At 42.8% G+C, this 27,118-nt stretch overlaps 1 protein-coding gene across 1 annotated transcript; it reads left to right on the top strand.

The window, feature by feature from the left end:
- The first annotated feature begins 1,281 nt into the window (after positions 1 to 1,281).
- c13h15orf40 (chromosome 13 C15orf40 homolog) lies at positions 1,282 to 21,931 on the top strand. The gene is made up of 4 exons (XM_063065106.1): positions 1,282 to 1,473; positions 9,433 to 9,556; positions 10,065 to 10,192; positions 21,212 to 21,931. Exons 1-4 carry the CDS (start codon positions 1,282 to 1,284, stop codon positions 21,305 to 21,307), a joined length of 540 nt encoding a protein of 179 aa, XP_062921176.1. The 3' UTR covers positions 21,308 to 21,931.
- Positions 21,932 to 27,118: the final 5,187 nt, after the last annotated feature.

The following is a 27,118-nucleotide window of genomic DNA, read 5'->3' as shown; positions in this document are numbered from 1 at the left end:
CATCATCCCTGCCAGTGTACTTTTCCAGACAGTTCTGGCCAACTCTTCTCTCATGCCTCTGTAATTCCCTTTACACCACTGTAATGCTAATACATCTGATTTTATCTTCTCAAATTTCAGGGGAATTTGATCATGTAATAAATTCTGGTTCATCGCACAATCCAGAATAGCTGATCCCCTAGTGGGCTCAACCATGAGCTGCTCTAAAAAAGCCATCTCATAGGCATTCTAGAAATTCCCCCTCTTGAGATCCAGCACCAACCTGATTTTCCCAATACACCTTCATATTGTAATCCCTCATGACTATTGTAACATTGCCCTTTTGGCATGCATTTTCTATCTCCCGTTATAATTTGTAGAGCACATCCTTACTGCTTTTTGGGGGTTTGTATATAACTCCCATCAGGATATTTTTACTCTTGCAGTTCCTTTGCTCTATCCACAATGACTCAACATCTTCTGACCCGATGTTCCCTCTTTCTAATGATTTAATTTCATTTTTTACCAACAGAACAATGCCACACCCTCTTGCCTTCCTGCTTGCCCTTTCAATACAATGTATCCTTGGACACTAAGCCCCCAGCTATAATCTTCTTTCAGCCATAATTCAGTGATGCCCACAACATCATACATGTCCATCTGTAACTGTGCTACAAGTTCATCACCTTATACTGCATACTGTGCACATTTAAATATAACACCTTCACCCTATTCAAAATTGTTTGCCTTTTACATTGCAACTCATCCTGTTGACTGCAATTTTGCCCTAATCATCAGCAACTTCTTGCTCAGAGTATAGCTACACATTGCCTGTTTGTAAATCACTACCTCATCCTCAGCACTATCACTCCGTTTCCCATCCCCCCTGCCAAATTATTTTAAACTTTCCCAAACAATTCCAGTCAACCTGTCTGCAAGGATATTGGACCCCCTTGGGTTCATGTGTAACCCATCCCTCTTGTAAGGGCATACTGTACCTTCCCCGGAAGAGATCTCAATGATCCATAAATTTTTGGTGGAGAAATTTTGCTGATGATAAAATGGAATGCTTAAGTATTTTTAAATAGAGACCGTTTGAATGCCGTTAATGGTCAGAGTAACTTGAGTAAACTTCGAAATACTTTACCGGATATTTAACAAGCAGGTGTAGCTTTGAAATTAAGAAGGTAAACAGAATGTTGGCCTGAATTGCAAAATAATCTGAATACAAAGAATGAAGACAGAAAAGGCTGCAGAGGATCTCGAGTAAAAAGACACACCAAGTGCTAGATTAACCCGGGGATGCTGGAGACAGGAGGACGACAGACGCTGCTCGGCACTGCGCACGCGCGAGCCAGGGCCCGGCCCGCCACCGGCAATGTGCACGCGCAAGCCGGGGTCTGGCTGATGCCGTGGTGGTGGCGCCTCGCAGTTCGGGGTCTCCGTGCTGAGCTGGGCGATAGGGCGATGCCGCGGTCCAGGCAAAGGCGTATGGTGGGTGGGGGTTCGGGGAGGGAATTGCTGCATGGGTTAGTCCCCGTTTTCGGATAAAGTGTTGCCTATGGGGAAATTCTGTAATATGAGGGCGTGCGGGAGTGAGGCCTCGAACTGTGGTGCTCATGTCTGACCCCAGGATCTGGTTTATTATTACTGACACATGGCGTGAAATTTGTTTGTTTTTTTTTGTAGCTGTAAACAAAAAAAAGCTACTTTAAGTTACAATTGGAAATTAAAAGATAGAGTCGTGAAGAAAGCTTTCGGCACATTGGTCTTCATAAACAATGTATTCAGTACAAGAGCCAAGGATTTTTGTTGAAGTTTCACGTCACATTGCGGCGATAATAAACCTGATTCTGATTGTACAAGACATTGCTGAGGCCTAACTTTAAGTATTGTGTACAGTATTGGTTACCTCCCTCCAAGAAAGATGTAAGTAAAGTAGAAAGAGTACAGTGAAAATTTACAAGGATTTTGCCGGTTCTGGAATACCTTAGTTATATGGAAAGATTGAATGGTAAGGACTGTATTCCTTAAAATGTACAAGATTGAGAGATTTGATAGAGGTATACAAAATAGATCAGGTAAATGCAAGCAGGCTTTTTCCACTGAAGATGTGTGGGACTACAACCAGAGGTCATAGGTTAAGGGTGAAAGGTGAAAAGTTTAAGGGAAAGATGAGGGGAAACTTTCTCACTCAGAGTCGTGAGAGTGTGGAATAAGCTGCCAGCAAAAGTGATGCGTGCAGGCTTGAGAGCTTTGGATAGGTATGTGGATGGTAGGGGTATGGAGGGCTATGGTCTCAGTGCAGGTCGATGGAAGGGGCTGTTAAATGGCTTTAGCTTGAACGAAGTGGGTGAAGGGCCTGTTTCTTTGCTATACTTCTCTATGAATGAAGGGAGGAAGAGGTGAGACCAATGTAAGGTTTGAAACCCAATGTGAGATTTTTAAATCACTACATTGCTTAGCTGGGCACCATTGTGGGCAATTGAGTGTGGGTGTTGGGTGATTGGAATAGCATAGGGGCAGCCTTGCTTACTGAGAATAGAATGGGGGTATTATGGACAAGTAGTTAGTCTAGTATATAGATAACAAAGGTGTAGCTGGGTTTGAGCAGAACATGAGCAGAGTCGTGGATTGATACAGCTCTTAGCCCTCCTGCCTCTCAATTCCACAGAGATGGATTCAGTCCTGACTTTTTGGTGCTGCCAAAGATATGGTGGGTTAGATGGCTGCTGTAAATTGTCCTCAGTAAAGCGTTAGCAGAATTGTAGGAGAGAGGTACTCAGTAGGGGGTTGGAATTGGTTTGTTATTGTCATGTAGTGAAGTACATTGAAAAGCCTCCTTGCTTACTGTTCATACAGATTAAATCAGTACCTAAATAGAGAAAGCTTGGAGACAGTGCGTGAGGGAGGATAGGCAGATGATCGAGAGGGGACGCGCTCAGACCGATGGTTTGAGATGTGTCTATTTTAATGCAAGGAGTACTATGAACAAAGCGGAGGAGCTTAGAGTGTCGATCAGTACTTGGAGCTATGATGTTGTGGCTATTACAGAGACTTGGATGGCTCAGGGGCAGGAATGGTTACATCGAGTGCCAGGCTTTAGATGTTTCAGAAAGGACAGGGAGGGAGGCAGAAGAGGTGGGGGTGTGACACTGTTGATCACAGATAGTGTCACGGCCGTAGAAAAGGAGGAAGACATGGAGGGATTGTCCACTGAGTCTCTGTGGGTGGAAGTTAGGAACAGGAAAAGGATAACTCTACTTGGTGTTTTTTTATGGACCACCCAATAGTAACAGGGACATGGAGGAGTAGACAGGGAGACAGATTCTGGAAAGGTGTAATAACAACAGGGTTGTCACGGTGGGAGATTTTAATTTCCCAAATATCGATTGGCATGTCCCTAGAGCGAGGGGTTTGGATGGGGTGGAGTTTGTTAGGTGTGTTCAATAAGGTTTCTTGACACAATATGTAGATAAGCCTACAAGAGGAGAGGCTGTACTTGATCTGGTATTGGGAAATGAACCTGGTCAGGTGTCTGATCTCTCAGTGGGAGAGCATTTTGGAGATAGTGATCACAACTCTATCTCCTTTACCATAGCATTGGAGAGGGTTAGGAATAGACATATTAGGAAAGCGTTTAATTGGAGTAAGGGGAAATATGAGGCTATCAGGCAGGAACTTAGAAGCATAAATTGGAAACAGATGTTTTCAGGGAAATGTACGGAAGAAATGTGGCAAATGTTCAGGGGATATTTGCGTGGAGTTCTGCATAGGTAAGTTCCAATGAGACAGGGAAAGGATGGTAGGGTACAGGAACCGTGGTGTACAAAGGCTGTTGTAAATCTAGTCAAGAGGAAAAGAAGAGCTTACGAAAGGTTCAAAAAGCTAGGTAATGATAGAGAGCTCGAAGATTATAAGGCTAGCAGGAAGGAGCTCAAGAAAGGAATTCGGAGAGCCAGAAGGGGCCATGAGAAGGCCTTGGCGGACAGGATTAAGGAAAACCCCAAGGCATTCTACAGGTATGTGAAGAGCAAGAGGATAAGTCGTGAGAGAATAGGACCAATCAAGTGTGACAGTGGAAATGTGTGTATGGAACCGGAGGAGATAGCAGGGATATTTAATGAGTACTTTGCTTCAGTATTCACTACAGAAAAGGATCTTGGCGATTGTAGGGATGACTTACAGCGGACTGAAAAGCTTAAGCATGTAAATATTAAGAAAGAGGATGTGCTGGAGCTTTTGGAAAGCATCAAGTTGGATAAGTCACTGGGACCGGACAAGATGTACCCCAGGATACTGTGGGAGGTGAGGGAGGAGATTGCTGAGCCTCTGGCGATGATCTTTGCCACATCAATGGGGACGGGAGAGGTTCCGGAGGATTGGAGGGTTGCAGATGTTGTTTCATTATTCAGGAAAGGGAGTAGAGATAACCCAGGAAATTATAGACCAAAGACTCGTACTTCAGTGGTTGGTAAGTTGATGGAGAAGATCCTGAGAGGCAAGATTTATGAACATTTGGAGAGGCATAATATGATTACGAATAGTCAGCATGGCTTTGTCAAAGGCAGGTCGTGCCTTACGAGCCTGATTGAAATTTTGAGGATGTGACTAAACACATTGATGAAGGTAGAGCCGTAGATGTAGTGTATGTGGATTTTAGCAAGGCATTTGATAAGGTACTCCATGCAAGGCTTATTGAGAAAGTAAGGAGGCATGGGATCCAAGGGGACATTGCCTTGTGGATCTGGAACTGGCTTGTCCACAGAAGGCAAAGAGTAGTTGTAAACAGGTCATAATCTGCATGGAAGCCAGTGACCAGTGGTGATCAGGGATCTGTTCTGGGACCCCTACTCTTTGTGAATCTTATAAATGACCTGGATGAGGAAGTGGAGGGAAAGGTTAGTAAATTTGCTGATGACACAAAGGTTGGAGGTATTGTGGATAGTGTGGAGGGCTGTCACAGGTTACAGAGGGACATTGATAGGATGCAAAACTGGGCTGAGAAGTGGCAGATGGAGTTCAACCCAGATAAGTGTGAGGTGGTTCATTTTGGTACGTCAAATATGATGGCAGAATATAGTATTAATGGTAAGACTCTTGGCATTGTGGAGGATCAGAGGGATCTTGGGGTCTGAGTCCATAGGACACTCAAGGCTGCTGCGCAGGTTGACTCTGTGGTTAAGAAAGCGTACGGTGCATTGGCTTTCATCAATTGTGGGATTGAGTTTCGGATCCGAGAGGTAATGTTGCAGCTATATAGGACCCTGGTCAGACCCCACTTGGAGTACTGTGCTTAGTTCTGATCGCCTCACTATAGGAAGAATGTGGAAACCATAGAAAAGGTGCAGAGGAGATTTACAAGGATGTTGCCTGGATTGGGGAGCATGCCTTATGAGAATAAGTTGAGTGAACTTTTTTCCTTGGAGCGACAGAGGATGAGAGGTGACCTGATAGAGGTGTATAAGATGATGAGAGGCATTGATCGTGTGGATAGTCAGAGGCTATAAACTACTATAACTATTATATAAAGCAGTGCAACTATTGTATGAAGTAGTACTGTAGGGTCAAGGAATGGGTGACAGTTGACATGTATTGTTCATAATGGAAACTGTTCTACATCATTTACAAACACCATCATTGAGTTACTGTCCTGACGAAGGGTCTCGGCCTGAAACGTCGACTGCGCCTTTTCCTATAGATGCTGCTTGGCCTGCTGTGTTCACCAGCAACTTTGATGTGTGTTGATTGAGTTACTGTATTCACTTTATTGTGCCTGACGTAATGATGTCAATGTAAGGCAACTGCTTTTGGCTTATTCGTATTGGAAGTAAAGGGCAATGGGTTTTGTTAAACATGTAAACTGACTTGCTTATTTTATTCACAAAATCCTACGCTACAAACATAATATATTGCAAAAAACCTACAAAAGGATTATGATATTGGATTATCATAGGATGCATAAGGAATTTTGTATGCTCTCCCCATGACCCGTGGGTTTCCTTCGGGTGCTGGAGTTTCCATCCACAGTCCAAAGACGTACTGGTTTTTACACAGTGATTTTTACTCCCTCATATTGTGGATGGATGCAAGATTTAAATAAATTTAAAATAAAAAAAATTCAAAACGGTTGGTCGGTTAATTGATCATTGTAGATTGTCCCATGAATAGGCTAGGGTTAAATCAGGGGTTGCTGGGCAGCGCAGCTCAAAGGGCTAGAAGTGTCAATTCTGCGCTGTATCTCAATAAAATAAGTAATGCTGCAAAATATAATACCCTAGCAATCTTTCACAGCTTTTAACAATTTAGTAATAACTGCAAGTTAATTCCCCATAGTTCTAGCTCTGCCTTTGATTCGGGCCACAAATTGCCCTGGTTTTCAAACAGACTAAATGGCTTTGGCCTGTACAGTTCCCTTGCAAGTTGCTCAGGATGTGGTGGAGCCTCCACTATAACACTGAAGTTAGTTTACTGAAATGAATCTCTTCTTTGTGACTGTTCCTTCCGTACTCAGGTTATTCTGAACAGAAAATAGCCAGTAACATCATGAAGGGTCCTACCCACCCAGCTCAAGAACTGTTTGTCCCACTCCCAGCAGGGAGGAGGCTGCATAACATCCATGCCAGGACTTTCAGACTGAAAAACAGTTATATTCCCCAAGCAGCAAGGCTGATCAACACCTTCACCCCGCAACCTACCTCCCATTTGTAGAATGCCTGCGGGATGACTTTTTGGAGCAGCTTGTCCATAAGCCCAACAGGGGATCGGCTGTTTTGGATTGGGTGCTGTGTAATGAACCTGAGGCGATTAGGAAGCTGGAGGTAATGGAACCCCTTGGAAGTAGTGATCATAATATGATAGAGTTCAATTTCAAATTTGAAAAGGAGAAGCTGATATCAGATGTGTCGATATTTCAGTGGAATAAAGGAAATTACAGTGGTATGAGAGAGGAACTGGCCCAAGTAAGCTCGGTGGAGGGACAGTAGGGCAGAATTGGATGAAATTCCTACAAGAAATAAGGAAAGTGCAGGAAAAATATATTCCAAGATAAAAAGAAAATCATGAATGAAAAAACAGCACAAATGTGGCTAACGAGAGAGGTTAAGGCTAAAATAAAAGCAAAAGAGACAGTGTACAAGGAAGCAAAAAGTAGTGGGAAAACTGAGGACTGGGCGACTTTTAAAAACTTATAGAAGGAAACTAAGAAAGTCATTAGGAAAGAAAAGATGGGACTGGCTGGTGGCGCAATGACATTGGCGCCGGACCTGGGAGTGGAGGTTCCAGGGTTCGAAACCAGTCCGCTTTCCATCCGTGCAGTGTTGAATGTCGAGATCGCAACTCGACCTCGTAAAATAAAGGGAAAAATACTGCGAAAATATCTGTATGAGAAGTGGCGCGCTACACAGTCTCTTTCTCGCTCTGCGCCTTGTAAAAGCCATGAAAAAGACATCATCACGAACACGCAGACGCACACACACAGACTCGCATGCTCGCAGGCACACACCAAAAAAAGGAAAGAAAAGATGAATTATGAAAGGAAGTTGGCAATTAACAAAAAAGGATACTAAAGGTTTTTTTAAATATATTAAGAGTAAAAGAGTGACACGGGTAGATATAGGACTGATTGAAAATGATGCTGGAGAAATTATAATGGGTAGCAAAGAGATGGCAGAGGAACTGAATGAGTATTTTGCATCGGTCTTCACAGTGGAAGTCATTAGCAACATGCCTGATAGCCAGAGGTCTCAGGGAATAGAATTAGGTACAGTCAAGATTACTAAAGAGAAAGTGCTTGGGAAGCTAAATGGACTAAGAATACATAGGTCTTCCGGACCGGATGAGGTGCACCCACGGGTTCTGAGGGGGTGGCTTTGGAGATTGTGGAGGCGTTGGAAATGATCTTCCAGGAATCAATAGACTCTGGCATGGTTCCAGAGGACTGGAAGGTCGCAAATGTTGTTCCACTGTTTAAGAAAGGAGGGATGCAACAAAAAGAAAATTACAGACCTATTAGTTTGACATCGGTAGTTGGAAAGTTATTGGAGTCGATCCTCAAGGACGAGTTATGAAATTCCTCGAGGTGCATGACAAGGTAGGCCCAAGCCAGCATGGTTTCATGAAGGGAAGATCCTGCCTCACCAACCTATTGGAATTTTTTGAGGTAATCTCAAATAAGATTGACAAGGGAGAAGCTGTGGATGTTGTGTATTTGGATTTTCAAAAGGCCTTCGATAAGGTGCCGCATAAGAGGCTGCTTAATAAGATAGAAGCCCATGGAATTACAGGAAAGATATTGAAATGGGTGGAGCATTGGCTGATAGGCAGAAAGCAAAGGGTGGGAATAAAGGGATCCTATTCTGATTGGTTGCCGGTTACTAGTGGTGTTCTGCAGGGGTCGGTGTTGGGGCCGCTTCTTTTTACAATGTATATCGATGATTTAGATTATGGATTAAATGGTTTTGTGGCTAAGTTTGCGGATGACACCAAGATAAGGGAGGAGCAGGAAGTGTTGAAGAAACGGAAAGGTTGCAGAGAGACTTGGTCAGTTTAGGAGAGTGGGCAAAGAAATGACAGATGTGATACAATGTTGAGAAATGTATGGTTGTACATTTTGGAAGAAGAAATTATCGGGTAGATTATTATTTAGATGGGGAGAAGATTCGAAAATCGGAAGTGCAAAGGGACTTGGGGGTCCTCATGCAGGATACCCTAAAGGTTAACCACCAGGAACATAAAGGAACATAACTTTTAGTGGGGCAAAAGATTTGGGTTTCCAGTAGTTTCTGAGTTGTTGACAATGTAAACACAGTGATGGGGCAGACCTTGTATCGTACAGTGGAAACAGATAATACCTTCAGTAGATGAGAAATAAGAAGACAGGGACAGATTCTTGGAGGCACAAAGCCTTACCCCACCTTTTTCCTTTAAGGCATCTTAAAGCTTAATTAAGTGTTTTGTCACCTATCCTACAACTCCTAATATTTACTATGTTAAAGGTCAAAGTAGATCAATCACATCCTGCATCGCCTTATTCACAATAATTCTGCAATTCAACCCTCTCAGCTTCCCTTTGATTCTTGCCACTTACCTACACCAAGGGCTAATTTAGTGTTGCCATTTAACTTACTGACACTTTGGAATGGGAGGGAGAACTGGGGCCCATCGAGGCACTGAACACAGTTACAGGGAGTGTGTACAAACTCATCACAGGTAACATCCAAAGTCAATATTGAACACAAGTCCCTAGAGTCGTGTGCCAGTTATTCTAATGGCTTCGTCACTGAGATTCCATTGTGGAAAATTTTCATCAAAATACACAACAGCAAACCTCCGAGAGAACCTCCATGTTCTACATAGTGGCATTAATACAGATATCTCAGATTCACAGAATTGTGTTGGAAATATTTCAAATCTTGAAAGGTAGAATAATAAAAATCACATTATATTCCTTAGAACAAAGAGAAAGCTGAAGTCTCCAGAATATCAGTACCTCATGGTCCAGTTAAGGTTGATAAGAGCCGTTCTGTTCTGGTGGCCATTCATGCTAAACCTGGAGCCAAAAAAAGTGCTATAACAGGTGAGCTATGTTAAATAATTAACTTCTAATATGCACATGACACTTTCCCATCACAGCTGCAAAAAGTTTCAGGAAGAATAAGTGAGGAGGGAAAGCATGTGAAACCAAGAATAAGGAAGATGCCAAGGACAGATCTCTAGCGACATGAGGCCTGAATCTATTTCTGTTTTAAAACTTTTGGTCACCATGTGTGTTTCTGGCAAGCTGTCGAAGAGAATGCACTGCTGTGACTGCACTTTCATTTTTCAGTCAGCAAGTTTTGCAACATTCTGATTATTTATAGGCATGGAAGTAACTGGTTCATTTTAAATTCTACTGAGTAGGTGCTAACTTCTGCACTTCATATTTAAGCTCTGTAACATAATCTTGACATTTGGTTTTGTTCTTATTAGTTAATGTGATTTGTAGACCTTTCCATCTTAAGACGAAAAGCTGTTTCCCAGTGTGTAGCCTACTGACACAGGAAATGCTTGCTAATGGTGATCAGAATGCACCCTGTATTCCACAGATGTGTCAGAAGAAACAGTTGGTGTGGCTATTGCAGCTCCAGCGTCTGATGGAGAGGCCAACGCAGAGCTAATTAGCTACCTTGCCAAGCTGTTACAGTTACGGAAAAGTGAAGTTGTTCTGTACAAGGTCAGTTTTGATTCAGAAACATCTTACATGCAGACTGTGTAAGTTATCCCCTTCGACATGAGAGGCACAGGCTCCATTTACCTCCACTGTGAGAGTGTGGTCTCTGTGCTCAATGATGGTCAGGAGATACTGTTGTTGCATTTTGTGTCCCACAGCATTGCAAATCAACCTGATGTGATGTGAGAGATTACATATACTTTAAAATAAAGTATAGCTATTGTTTTTCCAATGCACGTGCACTTTATTTTCTTGTCTGATGGTGTTGCTCTATCATAAACCCACTTGGAATGGGCAACTGAGTGTCAGACCTGCTTTCCTGATTTTTATTATAAGTAAAAGGACAAATAGATTATTTACCATCTTGAGAGCAGATATCTGCTACTGGATCCCTAACTACAAGATTATTAATTTTACCTGTCTCATTGCACAGGACCAAATCTAAGATAGCATTTTCCCTTGTAGGTTAATTAACACATTGTTTAAGTAACCTATCATGGATGCATTCTTTAATATCCTCCTTAAGACTGCCTGAACTAAATTGATTTGCCCAATTTATGTGCAAGTTAATGTTCCCATGACAATTGCCATTCCGTTCTTGTTTCAGATATTTCTTGCTTATTGCCTGTGCCACTAATGTTATTATTTGGTGGCCTATAGACAGCTCCCACCAGTGAAACATACACAAAATGCTGGAGGAATTCAACAGGTCAGGCAACATCTATGGAAATAAATTGATACTTAAGGCTGACATCCTTCATCAGGACTTTTTTCCCCATTACTATTCCTAAACTTTACCCAAGTGGACTGAACATCCTGCTCAGATTTTATACTATCTCCCACTATCACTGTGATCTCATCCTTAAGGAAGATTGCTACCCACCTCCCTTATCTTCCTGCCTATCCTAATGTGTTACCTGATATCCTTGGATATATAATTCTCAATCAATTCTGTCCTGCAATCATGTTTCTGTAATGGCCACTAAATCATACCCCTTTGGGCCACAGGTTCATTGACCTTGTTTCGAAATCAATGGGCAATCAGGTAACGTATCCTTACACTCGTTATGCTGTTAGAGAAGAGTATTATTTGTGTCCTTTGCATTTGACTTTTCTGTACTCCACTCTGATATTTTTCTTAACTTTTGTTTTGGTCTCTGCATTGCTTCCCTCTTGTCTTTCTCCCTGGGATCCCATCCCACCGCCATATCAGTTTAAGCCCTTTCCAACAATATTAGCAAACAATGCCCCTGGGACATTGATCCCAGTCCTACCCAGATATAGACTGCCCGGTTTGTACTGGTCCATCTCCCCCAGAACTGCTTCCAATGCCACAGGAATTTAAAGTTCTCCTTCCTATATCACGATTTAATCCACATATTCATTCTAACTCTGCTGTTCTTACTACTCTGGCTACTAGGTGGCACAGGTAGCAATCCTGATTCATAGAGTCATAGAGAAGTACCATACAGAAACAGGCCCTTTGGCTCATTCAGTACATGCCAAGCCATTTAGACTCCTACTCCCATCGACCTGCAAGCGGGATTATAACCCTCCATACCCCTATCCTACCATCTATATACCTATCCAAAATTCTCTTAAGCATTGAAATCGGGCTCACATGCACCACTTGAGCTGGCATCTTGTTCCACACTCTCATGACCCTCTGAGTGAAGAAGTTTCCCTTCGTGTTCCCCTTAAATTTTTCACCTTTCACCCTTAGCCTCTGGTTGTAGTCCCATCCAACCTCAGTGGAAGAAGCCTGCTTGCATTTAGCCTTTCTATACCCCTCATAATTTTGTATACCTCTATCAAATCTCCTCTCAGTCTTCTACATTCCAAGAAATAAAGTCCTAATCTATTCAATCTTTCCATATAACTGGTAGAAAAAAAAGTTTTTAAAATATAGTTTTCTTAAACATATGTTCTATGTATAAGTCCTAACCTATTCAATCTCTCCATATAACCCAGGTCCTCCAAACCTTGCAAAATTCTTGTAAATTTTCTGAGTACTCTTTCAACATTACTTACATCTTTCCTGTAGGTAGGTGATCAAAACTGCACACAATACTCCAAATTAGGCCTCACTGATGTCTTATATAACTTCAACATAACATCCCATCTCCTGTAAATACTTTGATTTATGAAGACCAATGTGCCAAAAGCTTTCTTTACAACGCTATCAACCAGTGATACCACTTTCAATGAATTATGTATTGGTCGACTGTCACTATATCCGACTACCTGTAATCCGGTTCCTTCAATAATCCTGCACTGATTATGTTTAATGTGATCCTTCTGTAATTCAGCATTTTCACTAATCTGGCACTCCTCAGGTCCCAGTGGTGCCGGATTAGTGAAGGTCGACCTGTACTAGTATTGCCAGACCCCTTTATTCTACTGCATTCCTCAGTGCCCTACCATTCACTGTGTAATACCCTGGTTGGTCCTACCAAAGTGCAATACCTCTCACTTATCTGCATTAAATTCCATCTGCTATTTTTTCAGTCCATTTTTCCAGTGGTCCAGATCCAACTACAAGCTTTGATAGTCTTCCTCACTGTCCACTACACCCCCAGTCTTGGTGTCAACCGCAATTTTGCTGATTCACTTAACCACATTATCATCCAGATCTTTAATATAGATGACAAACAACAATAGACCCAGCAATGATCCATGTGGTACTCCACTTGTCACAGGCCTCCAGTCGGAGGCACAACTGTCTACTACCGCTCTCTGGCTTCTCTCACAAAGCCAATGTCCAATCCAGTTTACTACCTCATCTAGAATGCCAAGCGACTGAACCTTCTTGACCAACCTCCCATGTAGACATGCCAAATGCCTTGCTAAAATCCATGTAGACAACATCCACTGCCTTGCCTTTATCAACTTTGCTGATAACTTCCTTAAAAAACAAGGTTGGTTAGACATGACCTACCACACACAAAGCCATGCTGACTATCCTTACTCAGTCCACATCTATCCAAATACTTATATATCCGGTCCCATAGAATACCTTGCAATAACTTTCCCACTACTGATGTCAGGCTCACCAGCCTATAATTTCCTGGTTTATGTTAGAGCTTTTCTTAAACAGCAGAACAACATTGGCTATCCTCTGATCCTCTGTTACCTCACCTGTCGCTAAGGATGATTTAAATATCTCTGCTACAGCCCTGGCTATTTTAATCCTCCAAAGGGCCAATTTTGTCCCTTGCAGTCCTTTTGTTCTTAATATATCTGTAGAATCCTTTAGGATTCTCCTTCACCTTGTCTGCTAAGGCAACCACATGCCTTCTTTTAGCTCTACTGATTTCTTTCTTTTCTTATATTCCATAAACACCTCATTTGTTCCTACCTGTCTATACCTGTACTCCACCTCTTTATTTTTTTCTTAACTAGGGCTTCAGTATGTCTTGAAAACTCAGGTTCCTACACCTGTTAGTTTTACCTTTTTTATTCTGACAGGCACATACAACCTTTGTACTCTCAAACTTTCACTTTTGAAGGCCTCCCACTTACCAAGTACACCTTTGCCAAAAATCAGCCTGTCCCATTCCATACTTGCCTAATCCTTTCCTGAGATTATTACTTTTGAAGCTTTACATTTTAATTTATCTCATGGCTCCCTAAAATTGGCTTATAGGACCGATAAGGGGGCTGCTGTTGTAGTCTGGCACACTGACCTCTACCTTGCCAAGGCACAGCGACAACTCACGGATACCTCCTCTTATTTACCCCTCGATCATGACCCCACTAAGGAGCACCAGGCCATTGTCTCCCACACCATCACTAACTTTATCAACTCAGGGGATCTCTCATCCAGTGCTACCAACCTTATGGTTCCCACACCCTGCACTTCCCGTTTCTACCTCCTACCCACGATCGACAAACCTGCCTGTCCTGGTAGACCCATTGTCTCAGCTTGCTCTTGCCCCACCGAACTCATTTCTGCATACCTCGACACTGTTTTATCCAACCTTGTTCAATCCCTTCCCACCTACGTTCGTGACATTTCTCATGCTCTAAATTTTTTCAATGATTTTAGGTTCCCTGGCCCCCACCACTTTATTTTCACCATGGATGTCCAGTCCCTATATACCTCCATCCCCCACCAGGAAGGTCTCAAAGCTGTCTGCTTCTTTTTGGATTCCAGACCTAACCAGCTCCCCTCTACCACCATTCTCCTCCGTCTAGCGGAATTAGTCCTTACTCTTAATAATTTCACCTTTGCCTCCTCCCACTTCCTCCAAACTAAAGGCGTAGCCATGGGCACCCATATGGGTCCCAGCTATGCCTGCCTTTTTGTTGGCTATGTGGAACAGTCCATGTTCCAAGCCTATACTGGTATCTGTCCCCCACTTTTCCTTCGCTACATCGATGACTGCGTTGGCACTGCTTCCTGCACACATGCTGAGCTCGTTGACTTCATTAACTTTGCCTCCAACTTTCACCCTGCCATCAAGTTTACCTGGTCCATTTCTGACACCTCTCTCCCCTTTCTTGATCTTTCTGTCTCTATCTCTGGAGACAGCTTATCTACTGATGTCTACTATAAGCCTACGGACTCTCACAGCTACCTGGACTATTCCTCTTCCCACCCTGTCTCTTGCAAAAATGCCATCCCCTTCTCGCAATTCTTCCGTCTCCGCCGCATCTGCTCTCAGGATGAGGCTTTTCATTCCAGGATGAAGGAGATGTCCTTTTTTAGAGAAAGGGGCTTCCCTTCCTCCACCATCAACTCTGCTCTCAAACGCATCTGTCCCATTTCACGCACATCTGCTCTCACCCCATCCTCCCGCCACCCCACCAGGAATAGAGTTCCCCTTGTCCTCACCTACCACCACACCAGCCTCCGGGTCCAACATATAATTCTCCGTAACTTCTGCCACCTCCAACAGGATCCCACCACTAAGCACATCTTTCCCTCCCCCCCCTTCTGCTTTCCGCAGGGATCGCTCCCTACGTGACTTCCTTTTCCATTCGTCCCCCTCCCATCCCTTCCCACTGATCTCCCTCCTGGCACTTGTCCTTGTAAGCAGAACAAGTGCTACACATGCCCTTACACTTCCTCCCTCAGTACCATTCAGGGCCCCAGACAGTCCTTCCAGGTGAGGCGACACTTCACCTGTGAGTCGGCTGGGGTGATATACTGCGTCCAGTGCTCCCAATGTGGCCTTCTATATATTGGCGAAACCTGATGCAGACTGGGAAACCGTAAACACCTACGCTCTGTCCGCCAGAGAAAGCAGGATCTCCCAGTGGCCACACATTTTAATTCCACGTCCCATTCCCATTCTGATATGTCTATCCACGGCCTCCTCTACTGTAAAGATGAAGCCACACTCAGGTTGGAGGAACAACACCTTATATTCCGTCTGGGTAGCCTCCAACCTGATGACATGAATATTGACTTCTCTAACTTCTGTTAATACCCCACCTCCCCTTCGTACCCCATCCCTTATTTATTTTTTTATTTATGTATCTATCTATCTATTTATTTATTTATTTTCCTCTCTCTTTTTCTCCCTCTGTCCCTCTCACTATACTCCTTGCCCATCCTCTGGCCTCCCCTCCCCCTTTCTTTCTCCCTAGGCCTCCCGTCCCATGATCCTCTCCCTTCTCTAGCCTCATATCCCTTTTGCCAATCAACTGTCCAGCTCTTGGCTCCATCCCTCCCCCTCCTGTCTTCTGCTATCATTTCGGATCTCCCCCTCGGCCTCCCACTTTCAAATCACTTTCTATCTCCTCTTTCAGTTAGTCCTAACGAAGCGTCTCAGCCCGAAACGTCGACTGTACCTCTTCCTATAGATGCTGCCTGACCTGCTGCGTTCACCAGCATTTTTTATGTGTGTTGCTTGAATTTCCAGCATCTGCAGATTTCCTCGTGTTTGCGTTATAGGACCGCCTGTCACATTTTTCCTATTTCATAGGTACCTACATGCATCACGCCACAGGGATCAGTGCTGGGTTCCCTGTTTGTCACATACTGTGTACTAATGTGTTGGATGAGAATAGTGGTGGGCATGATTAGTAAGTTTTTGAATGACACCAAATCAGTAGTATTCTGCACAGTGAACAAGGTTATCTAGGTTTACAAAATTAGGTAGATTATGGGCAAGAGATTGGCAGATAGAATTTAACTCAGGTAAGTACAAAGTAATGCATTTTGGGAAGACACATCAGGCACAGACATACAGTAAATGGCAGGGTTCTGGGGAGTGTTGTAGAACTGAGAGACCTTAGGGTACAAGTACATAGTTCCCTGAAAATGGCAACACGTGTAGATAGGGTGATAAAGAAAATGTATGGTGAGAGAATAAACATTTAAAGAAAATTTACAAGACAATTGTTGTCTATTTAGTGTGTTAGGTGTCTGGGATGTGCTTCTGGGGAGGTGATGGAAGCAGAAAGGTAGCAATATGAGAAGCAATAAGTAGGGGATGAAGGGATATGGACCATTTGCAGGAAAATGTGTCATTTTGTTTGGTGTCATGGTTGGCACATATTGTGGGCCGAAAGGTCTGTTGTGCTATTCTGTGTTCAATAGCAACAACATACCTTTCAGCTGTGCCAATGCCATCAGCAAGATTTAAGCAAATGGAAATTTTGATATATTGTTAATATTGGTATGGAAGGATCCAGATAAGATAACCAATCACTGCCAGCTGCTTATTGATTTGTTTCTTGCAAACTCAGAACTTTGAATTGCTTCAGGTCTGTGTCACTGTTAACAAGAACAGTGAATGGCTTTGCTATGTCATAGAGTTATACAGCAGGAAAACAGGCTCTTCAGCTCAACTCCTTCCTGTTGACCAAATTGACAAACTGAGCTAGTTCAAATTGTCAGAATTTGGGCAATATCCATTTAAATCTTTTCTGTTTTGTACCGATCCAAATTTCTTTTAAATGCTGTTATTGTACCTGCCTCTACCACATTCTCTGGCAGCTCATTCCATGGCTGTCCACCCTCAGTACACCACCTTCTGTGAAGAAGTTTCCTCTTGGGTCCCTTTAAATCCTTCCCCTTTCTCTTTAAACCTACACCCACAAGTTTTGGAGTCCCACTACCCTGGGAAAAAAGATGGTGGCTATTCACCTTTTCTATACCCCTTATGGTTTTATAAACTTCTATAGTGTCACCCTAATTCTACAGAAGAAAATGTCTAAGACTATCCAGCCTCACTTCACTACTGAAACCCTCCAGTTCCAGCAACATTTTTGTAAATCTATTCTGCACCCTTTCCAATTCAGTGACATCCCCTTTATAGCAGGACAACCAAAACTATACCCAATATTCCATATTTGGTCTTACAGGCATTTTCTATAGCTGCAACATGACATTCCAGCTCCTGTACTCAGTATCCTGACTGATGAAGACCAGCATAACAAACATCATCTTCACCATCCTGTCTCTTGTGATGCCACTTTCAGTGTACCTATATCGTTAGGTTTCTCTGTTCTGTAACACATCCCAAGGCCCTAACATATGACTTAACAAAATGCAACGCCTCACATTTATCTCAATTAAACTCAATTACCACACTGCCCTCATATTTTCTTGTTCATCCCCTCAAAATTTTTAATCAGATTCAGGAGACACAATTCTCCACATTAACTCTCCTTACTTAATCCTCGACTTTCTGTATGTATGTATGTAGATTCTGTCTTTGAATCCCCTCCAATAATTTGCTCACCAGTCTGTATTTCCCAGGCTTTTCCTTACACCCGTTCTTGAGCAAAGGCATAACAATAGCCACCTTCTATTCTTCTGGAACCTACCTGTGGCTAACAATGATACAAATATCTCTCCTAAGAGTCCTTCAGTTCTTCCCTAGCTTCTCACAATGTCCTGGGATACACTTGACCAAGTCCCAGGGATTTATCTAATGTATATTTATTAAATTTAAAGATACAATACAATAACAGGCCCTTCTACCCCAATGAGTCCATGCCGCCAAGTTCCACGCATATAACCAATCCACCTCCTAACCTATACTCCACTGGAATGTGTGATGAAATCACACGGTCATGGGGAGAATATACAGATCCCACACAGACAGCAGCAAGAATTGAACCTGGGTCGCTCTTGTTTTAAGACCTCCAGCACCTCCTTTTCTGTATTGTGGACTCTCTCCAAGACATCACTATTAACTTTCCATGGTAAATACATACAAGAAATACTAATTTATAATGACAACATCTCTCTCTATCTCTATCTCTCTCTCTCTCTCTCTCTCTCTCTCTCTCTCTCTCTCACACACACACACACACACACACACACACACACACACACACACACACACACACACACAGACAGAAACCACTACAGAAAATATTGGTGACCTCTTAACATCTTAATTACTGCTCAAAAAAGACGAAATGGGCATCAGCCATTGGCTGCTCAGCCAGAAAGGAGGAGGATATTGAGGCAAAGTCATCTCAATATTCGTGCATTTTGTGGTTCACTTTTCTGATTTAGAACATAGAACATAGAATAGTACAGCACACTACAGGCCCTTCGGCCCACAATGTTGTGCCGACCCTCAAACCCTGCCTCCCATATAAGCCCCCACCTTAGATTCCTCCATATACCTGTCTAGTAGTCTCTTAAACTTCACTAGTGTATCTGCCTCCACCACTGACTCAGGCAGTGCATTCCACGCACCAACCACTCTCTGAGTAAAAAACCTTCCTCTAATATCCCCCTTGAACTTCCCAGCCCTTACCTTAAAGCCATGTCCTCTTGTATTGAGCAGTGGTGCCCTGGGGAAGAGGCACTGGCTATCCACTCTATCTATTCCTCTTATTATCTTGTACACCTCTATCATGTCTCCTCTCATCCTCCTTCTCTCCAAAGAGTAAAGCCCTAGCTCTCTTAATCTCTGATCATAATGCATACTTTCTAAACCAGGCAGCATCCTGGTAAATCTCCTCTGTACCCTTTCCATTGCTTCCATATCCTTCCTATAGTGAGGTGACCAGAACTGGACACAATACTCCAAGTGTGGCCTAACCAGAGTTTTATAGAGCTGCATCATTACATTGCGACTCTTAAACTCTATCCCTCGACTTATGAAAGCTAACACCCCATAAGCTTTCGTAACTACCCTATCCACCTGTGAGGCAACTTTCAGGGATCTGTGGACATGTACCCCGAGATCCCTCTGCTCCTCCACACTACCAAGTATCCTGCCATTTACTTTGTACTCTGCCTTGGAGTTTGTCCTTCCAAAGTGTACCACCTCACACTTCTCCGGGTTGAACTCCATCTGCCACTTCTCAGCCCACTTCTGCATCCTATCAATGTCTCTCTGCAATCTTTGACAATCCTCTACACTATCTACAACACCACCAACCTTTGTGTCATCTGCAAACTTGCCAACCCACCCTTCTACCCCCACATCCAGGTCGTTAATAAAAATTCCGAAAAGTAGAGGTCCCAGAACGGATCCTTGTGGGACACCACTAGTCACAATCTTTCAATCTGAATGTACTCCCTCCACCACCACCCTCTGCCTTCTGCAGGCAAGCCAATTCTGAATCCACCTGGCCAAACTTTCCTGGATCCCATGCCTTCGAACTTTCTGAATAAGCCTACCGTGTGGAACCTTGTCAAATGCCTTACTAAAATCCATATAAATCACATCCACTGCACTACCCTCATCTGTATGCCTGGTCACCTCCTCAAAGAACTCTATCAGGCTTGTTAGATACGATCTGCCCTTCACAAAGCCATGCTGACTGTCCTTGATCAGACCATGATTCTCTAAATGCCTATAGATCCTATCTCTAAGAATCTTTTCCAACAGCTTTCCCACCACAGACGTAAAGCTCACTGGTCTATAATTACCCGGACTATCCCTACTACCTTTTTTGAACAAGGGAACAATATTCGCCTCCCTCCAATCCTCCGGTACCATTCCCGTTTAGGTTTGGATTAACACTCTTGGCCTTTCTGGCAAATTGATGTGACAAGTTCAAGAGGGAAGATCTTCACAAAAGCTTCTCGTACATTAAACTACTGCTTTGTTTTCACAAGTACTGTAATGTTTGAACATCCCGGCAGGTCCACTCTGAATTCCATTCAGGGGTCATATAAGTTCCCGTAGCATTACCTGAAGTCAAATGAAAACCTGAGGAAGTGAAAAGAGATGCCCCTCTCTACTAGCACACTCTCCTTTGACTCAGGATGATGGGATTAGTGAAGATATTGACGATGGGATTAGTGAAGATGATGATTACAGTGTGCAGCGAAGAAGCCAGCCAGTCAGCTCCTCTATGTGACAGGTTTCATTCACCTCCCTCCAACCTCTACCCCCGTCATCAGCAGATCCTGTACCTCTCTCCTCCGGTTTTCATCCAGCCCTTAATTAATGCTCACAGATTAACCAAGTAGCAAATTAATATATTTATTGCAAGTAGTATCAAAAATAAATTTGGAAAAGTACTGAATATCATTTCAAATGCTCTCTGTAGATCAATTTTGGCCTCACACACAGTCTTCAGTGTTGACCCCAACCTCCCCTTGAGCATGAATCAGAGCGTTTTGCCCAGTGATGATGTGTGACTGGACTTGGTACCTAGGTGTTAGCAGTGCAAGGCTCAAAAAGAAATGAAAGGGAGTTATGATGTCAGGGTGCTTCATGATTGCTAATTCTCATTTACCTAACTTCTTCTCTGGAAAGACAACTGGACTTAGCTTGAAAAGTTTTTCCCCATCTTTGTGATAAAACAAGGAATGAGGATTGTGAGCTCAAGACATGAGTAGGATGATGAAAATGCAAAGCACTGGTTAGTTTAGGAGCGGGATGCAGAAGTGGTAATTATAATTGTGCAAATAAGCGAACCAACTACTTTATCCACTTGATTAGATCATTGGATGTGAGTGTGTAATTAAATCTTGCAATTCAATTAGTTATTTTTTCTCTAGTTGGGCTTTTTAGTTTCATTGTAATTGTTTTGTAATCAACTGGTATTTAATGTTCTATTGGTTTCTTACTAATCTCCTGACCTCTAAAGGGTTCCACGTCACGTAAGAAGATGGTGAAGATTCTAACTTTGCTGAGCCCAGAAGAGGTGTACAAAAGGCTCAGAAATGCGGCTGCCTCAAGCTAATGCAGAAATATGGCTTTGGGATGAATGGGATACACTGAGGACCTGAGCAACACAACATTGAATGAAATCTTCAGTGTAGAGAAGATCACCTAATAATCTGCCTCAGCAATTTACTTATTGTAAGGATTTTAGATAACAGGCATACTGACCACTAAGTTCAGTATACATTGTTCAACTCTAGACAGATGATTTTGTTCTTATTTTTAAAATGTCAGGATTGGAAAGTGCTGCTGAGTAGACTAATTGTTGCATTGCTCAGGATGGGAAAATTAATCCAGTCCAAACTCAATTCCATGTGGATGACATCATTTGAAAAACTGTTTTGTAATGTCAACAGTGGATGAAATGTTAATCAGAGTCTGAACTGCTTGACCCTGTGGCATTGGTGGAATTGAAGAATATCTATGGTTTAAGAACATCAGAGACATTTCTTGGAAGTTTTTTTTCCTCAATTAACAAAACACAGTTTTGATGATCTCATTGATATTTATGGAAGATGGCTGAGATAGAATACTGCGGTTACTGCACCAGAACAGGTCATTACACTTCGATTTATTTGTTGTGGTATTTAAATGTGATAATATATTAAAAAATGCAAATATTTCTCTGTAGTACTGATGTCATGGATTTGGGAATATGCTTAATGGTTAGACAGAATAAATTTACAGGACTATCACCTAAGAGCAGTCCGCCCAAGGCAGCAAACCAGGTGCATTGAATCAACACAGGTAGGGAAGGCATATGGTTCTGCAACGTTTGAGGAACAAGGTACCTATTTAAAGAGCAGTGTCTCAAATGTTTTAAAGAGGTGGTGTTAGAGATATTTATGGACATTAGGTTAGATGACTCCCCAGGGTCTAATGAATTCTTTTCCAGGTTATAATGGGAAGCAAAAAAGGAGAATGCTGAAGCTCTGAGAGATTTTTTTTATCATTTTCCGCAATGGGTGAGGTACAGGAAGACTGGAGTGGAGCTAATGATGTTCTGATAGTCAATAGGGGCTGTAGGGATAAGCGAGTAATCCGCAGGCCTGAGAGCCTTACGTCAGTGGTAGAGAAGCTATTAGAAAAAATTCTTAGGGATAGGACTTATGATTACTTGGAAAGACAGGCTCTGATTAAGGAGTATCACCATGCATTGCACATGGGAAATTGTTTCACAATCTGATTGACTTTTATGAGAAGGTAACCAAGGAGACTGATGATGCCTGTATTATAAATGTCTGTAGGAATGACGCTCGAAGTAGAAGTTCAGATGGGTTGGTATAGTCACCAAGAGGAGAAAAGGTAATTGCACATGAGGGATATACAAAGATAATTGCAGCTATTTTAATGCAAGGATTTCAACCAGCAGGATAGATTAACGAAAGCTTTAATTAATACATAGGGCTACGACATTGTTCCCATCACTGACACATGGTTTAAAGCTAGGCAGGACTAGTAATGCATTATCCGAGAGTACAGAATTTTTAAGCAAGATAGAGGAGATAGTATTGCACTGTTAGTTAAGGAATATAACACTTCATTATTGAGGAAGAATAAAAAGCTCCTCAAATGAAACTATGTAAGAAAGATATGTTGTCATGTGTTGAGGGTGTATTACAGGCAGAAGATAGGGTCTAGATGGGGTGAAATTTGTGAACTATGTCCAGGAAAGTTTCCTGAGTCAATATATAGAGGGTGCTACTTGTTTTGTGTCTGGACAAAACAAGTTGTTTTTCAAAGTTCAAAGTACATTTATTATCAAAGTACCTATTTGTCTCCATATACGACTTTGAGATTTCGTTTTCTTGCAGGCATTTACAGGAAAACAAATAAAATAGCATCAATGTGCAACTATACTCAAAAGACTAACAAACAATTAAATTGCAAAAGAAAGCAAACTGCAAATAAAATGAAGAAATAAATAGATAATACTGATAATATTATCTGAATGGTGGCCGATTAGGAAAAGGGGAGGTGCAACGAGACCTGGGTGTCATTATACACCAGTCATTGAAAGTGGGCATGCAGGTACAGCAGGCGGTGAAAAAGGCGAACGGTATGCTGGCATTTATAGCGAGAGGATTCGAGTACAGGAGCAGGGAGGTACTACTGCAGTTGTACAAGGCCTTGGTGAGACCACACCTGGAGTACTGTGTGCAGTTTTGGTCCCCTAATCTGAGGAAAGACATCTTTGCCATAGAGGGAGTACAAAGAAGGTTCACCAGATTGATTCCTGGGATGGCAGGTCTTTCATATGAAGAAAGACTGGATGAACTGGGCTTGTACTCGTTGGAATTTAGAAGATTGAGGGGTGATCTGATTGAAACGTATAAGATCCTAAAGGGATTGGACAGGCTAGATGCGGGAAGATTGTTCCCGATGTTGGGGAGGTCCAGAACGAGGGGTCACAGTTTGAGGATAGAGGGGAAGCCTTTTAGGACCGAGATTAGGAAAAACTTCTTCACACAGAGAGTGGTGAATCTGTGGAATTCTCTGCCACAGCAAACTGTTGAGGCCAGTTCATTGGCTATGTTTAAGAGGGAGTTAGATATGGCCCTTGTGGCTACAGGGGTCAGGGGGTATGGAGGGAAGGCTGGGTTCTGAGTTGGATGATCAGCCATGATCATAATAAATGGCGGTGCAGGCTCGAAGGGCCGAATGGCCTACTCCTGCACCTATTTTCTATGTTTTCTATGTTTCTGTAAGATTAGTTACAGAGTCCTTGAAAGTGAGTTTGTATATTGTGGAATCAGCTCAGGTCTCGGGTGAGTGAAGTTATCCACGCTGGTTCAGGAGCCTGATGGTTGAAGAGTAATAACTGTTCCTGAACCTAATGGTGTGGGACCTAAGGCTCCTGTACCTCCTTCCTGATGGCAGCAATGAGAAGAGGACATGGCCTGGATGGTGGTCCTTAATGATGGATGCTACTTTATTGTGGCAGTGTTCCTTATAGATGTGCACAATGGTGGGGAGGACTTTGCCTGAGATATACTGGGCTGTGTCTACCACTTTCTGTAATCTTCTGCCATCTGATTCCTAAATGGACATTGAAGCTTTGGACACTATCTCACTTTTTTAATATACAGTATTTCTTTTTGTGCACATTTTTAAAAAATCTATTCAATACACTTAATTGATTTACTTGTTTATTATTATGTTGTATTTTATTTTTTTTCTCTCTTTGCTAGACTATTTATTGCATTGAACTGCTGCTGCTAAGTTAACAAATTTCACGTCACATGCGGTGATAATAAACCTGATTCTGATTCTGATTTTTGGGCGTGAGCACTGTGCAGTATTGAGGTGGTTTATAGTCTGATGAATATTCATGCTGCAGATTGTCAGAACCTCATTCTCAAGCCTGGGCTGATGGGGTGCTTGGCCTTGTTGTTTAGCTGCAGTGGCTGTAGAGGGGGCCAGAATCACATCAAACCTCTCAAGTCTGATGCAGAAGCAGAATGTGACAGCATACAGACTTGAGAAGGAGCTTTGTGCTGCTGCAGACGCATACAGCCGCAGTCCCTGGCTTAGGGAACTATTCTGTTTCTAGAAATTATCCATCATTTGATTTCTCCACTAATCAGTAATATGTGTTTACTAAAGCTACCTATATGGTATTACTCTTGTATATAGTTGTTGTAATTCTGTTAAGAACAAAGGGATAACTAGGTAGAGAATTTTGGTAACTAGGTAGATAATTGGTCAGGTTAAGGATCTGTGCAATTGTTCATGTGGATCCCCAAGAGATGGGTGGGGTCTGACATGATTAATTGCCAATATTTACTGTGGAGAAGCTCACTGGAGCTGGGAAATTTAGGGAAAAGTGTTGTTGTGAAGCTTATCATTGTTATGAAAGAGGAGATTTTGCCAGTCTTGAGGTGCAAAAAATGTATAAATATCCAAGATCTGATCAAATGCATCTGAAGACGTTGTGGGAAGCCTGGAGGAAATTGCTGTTAGAGAACCCCTGGCAGTGGTTTTTGTATCCTCCTTAGCTGCAGGTGAGGTACCAGAAAACTAGAGGATATCTAACATTGTGCCTTTATTTGAGACTGGAATGTGGAACAAGTTCTGGAGAGTCTCCCAAGTCAGGCAGCATCTGTGGAGGGAAATGGGGAGGCAACATTCTGGGGTCAAGGTAGAAAGAGGAGGGGTAGCCAGTAGGAAAAGGTGGAGCAAGAGTTGGTGGGTGATAGGTGAATGAGGGAGCAGAGAGGGTGGGAGTGATGTCCGAAGCAGGGAAGTGATGGATGGAACTGATAAAGGGATGAGGATGATAGAATCTGATAGAAGAGGAAGGCAATCGTGGAATAAAGGGAGGGAGGTGGAGAGGGGAAATAGTGGGAGGGTGTGTGGGTGGAAAAATGGAGTTGATGGGGGACAGGAAAGAACATTAACAAGGAACAGTTAGATCAGGAGGGGAGAGGAGAAAATGAGAGGGGGAGGGGAAGGGACAGAAGTTTGAGAACTCTATGTTCATACCACCAAGTTGGAGACTGCCCAGGTGGAATATGAGGGTCTGTTTCACCACTATGTATTTAGCCTCAACTTGGCAGTGGAGGACACCATGTATAGGCATGGTGGTTTGAGAATAAGAAGTGGAATTAAAATAGGTGGCCACAGGGAGATCCTGGCTAGCGTGGAAGACAGAACGAAGTGCATGATGACAGCGTCATCCAATCTGTTCAGTCTCACCGATACAGAGGAGGGCACACCAGTAGCACTGGATACAATAAATGACACTGGTTGATACACATTTGAAAGACTGCCTTACTAGAAGGGAGTCCATTAGTGTTAGGGTTAGAGAGTAATTGTAGGGACAGGTGTAACGCTGTTTGTGGTTATGTGGGTGAGTAACTGTGGGAGTGGGGATGGATGTGAGTCAATGAGGATGTCACACAGAGGGTGATTCCTCCAGAGAACAGGGAGGGGAGGGAAAGATGTTCATGATGGTTGGATTCCATCATAATTGCAGAAGTTGTGAAGAATGTTATGTTGGATGCATATGGTGGTAGGTGGAGACTAACTCTATTCCTGTTGAGCCTGGGGAGGAGGTGGGGTGAGGGCAGTAGTGCAGGAAACAAGAGATGTGTGTGAGGCTCCATCAATAACGATGGTGGGAATCCTATTTCCTGAAAAAGGAGGATGTCTTGGATGTCTGAGAGTTGAAGAAATTATCACAAGAACAAGTGTAGCATAGATGGAAGAACTGAGAAAAGGGAATGGCATCCTTGCAAGTGATAGTAGGAGGAGGTGTGGTCAAGATAGCTGTGGGAGTCAGTGAGTTTGTAGTTGATGTCAGTGAGATGGAGACAGAGAGGTCAAGAAAGAAGAGAGAGGTGTCAGAGATCAGCCAAGTGAATCTGAGAGCAGAGCAATAGTTGGTAGCAAAGTTGTTAAAATTGAGATCCAGATGGGTGCAGGAAGCGGAACTAGCTGATTAGGAATAATTAGCATGACTTTGTGCATGGGAGATCATGTCTCCTGATTGTGATTGAGTTTTTTGAAGAAATGACCATGATTATGGATGAGGGCAGAGTGGTAGGTATAGAATTCATTAAGACTTTTGACAAGGTCTCACATAGTAGATGAGATCACATGGGATCCAAATGGATACAAAATTAATTTGGTAAAAAGGTCAGGCAGTGGTAGTGTAGGGTTCGTGTTCGGATCAGAGGCTTGTGACCAGTGGTGTAACCCAGGGATCAGTGTTGAGACCTCATTTGTTTGTGATGTAGATTGGCTGAGTGTTAAGTTTGCAGCCAACACAAAAGATGCTGGATTTGTGGACAGTGGGAAAGGTTGTCAAGGATACAATAGGATATAG

This window comes from Mobula hypostoma, chromosome 13 (assembly GCF_963921235.1).
Source record: "Mobula hypostoma chromosome 13, sMobHyp1.1, whole genome shotgun sequence".
Classification (NCBI taxonomy): domain Eukaryota; kingdom Metazoa; phylum Chordata; class Chondrichthyes; order Myliobatiformes; family Myliobatidae; genus Mobula; species Mobula hypostoma.
Note: the sequence above shows the minus strand (reverse complement) of the source record. Positions and strands in the feature narration are given on the sequence as shown.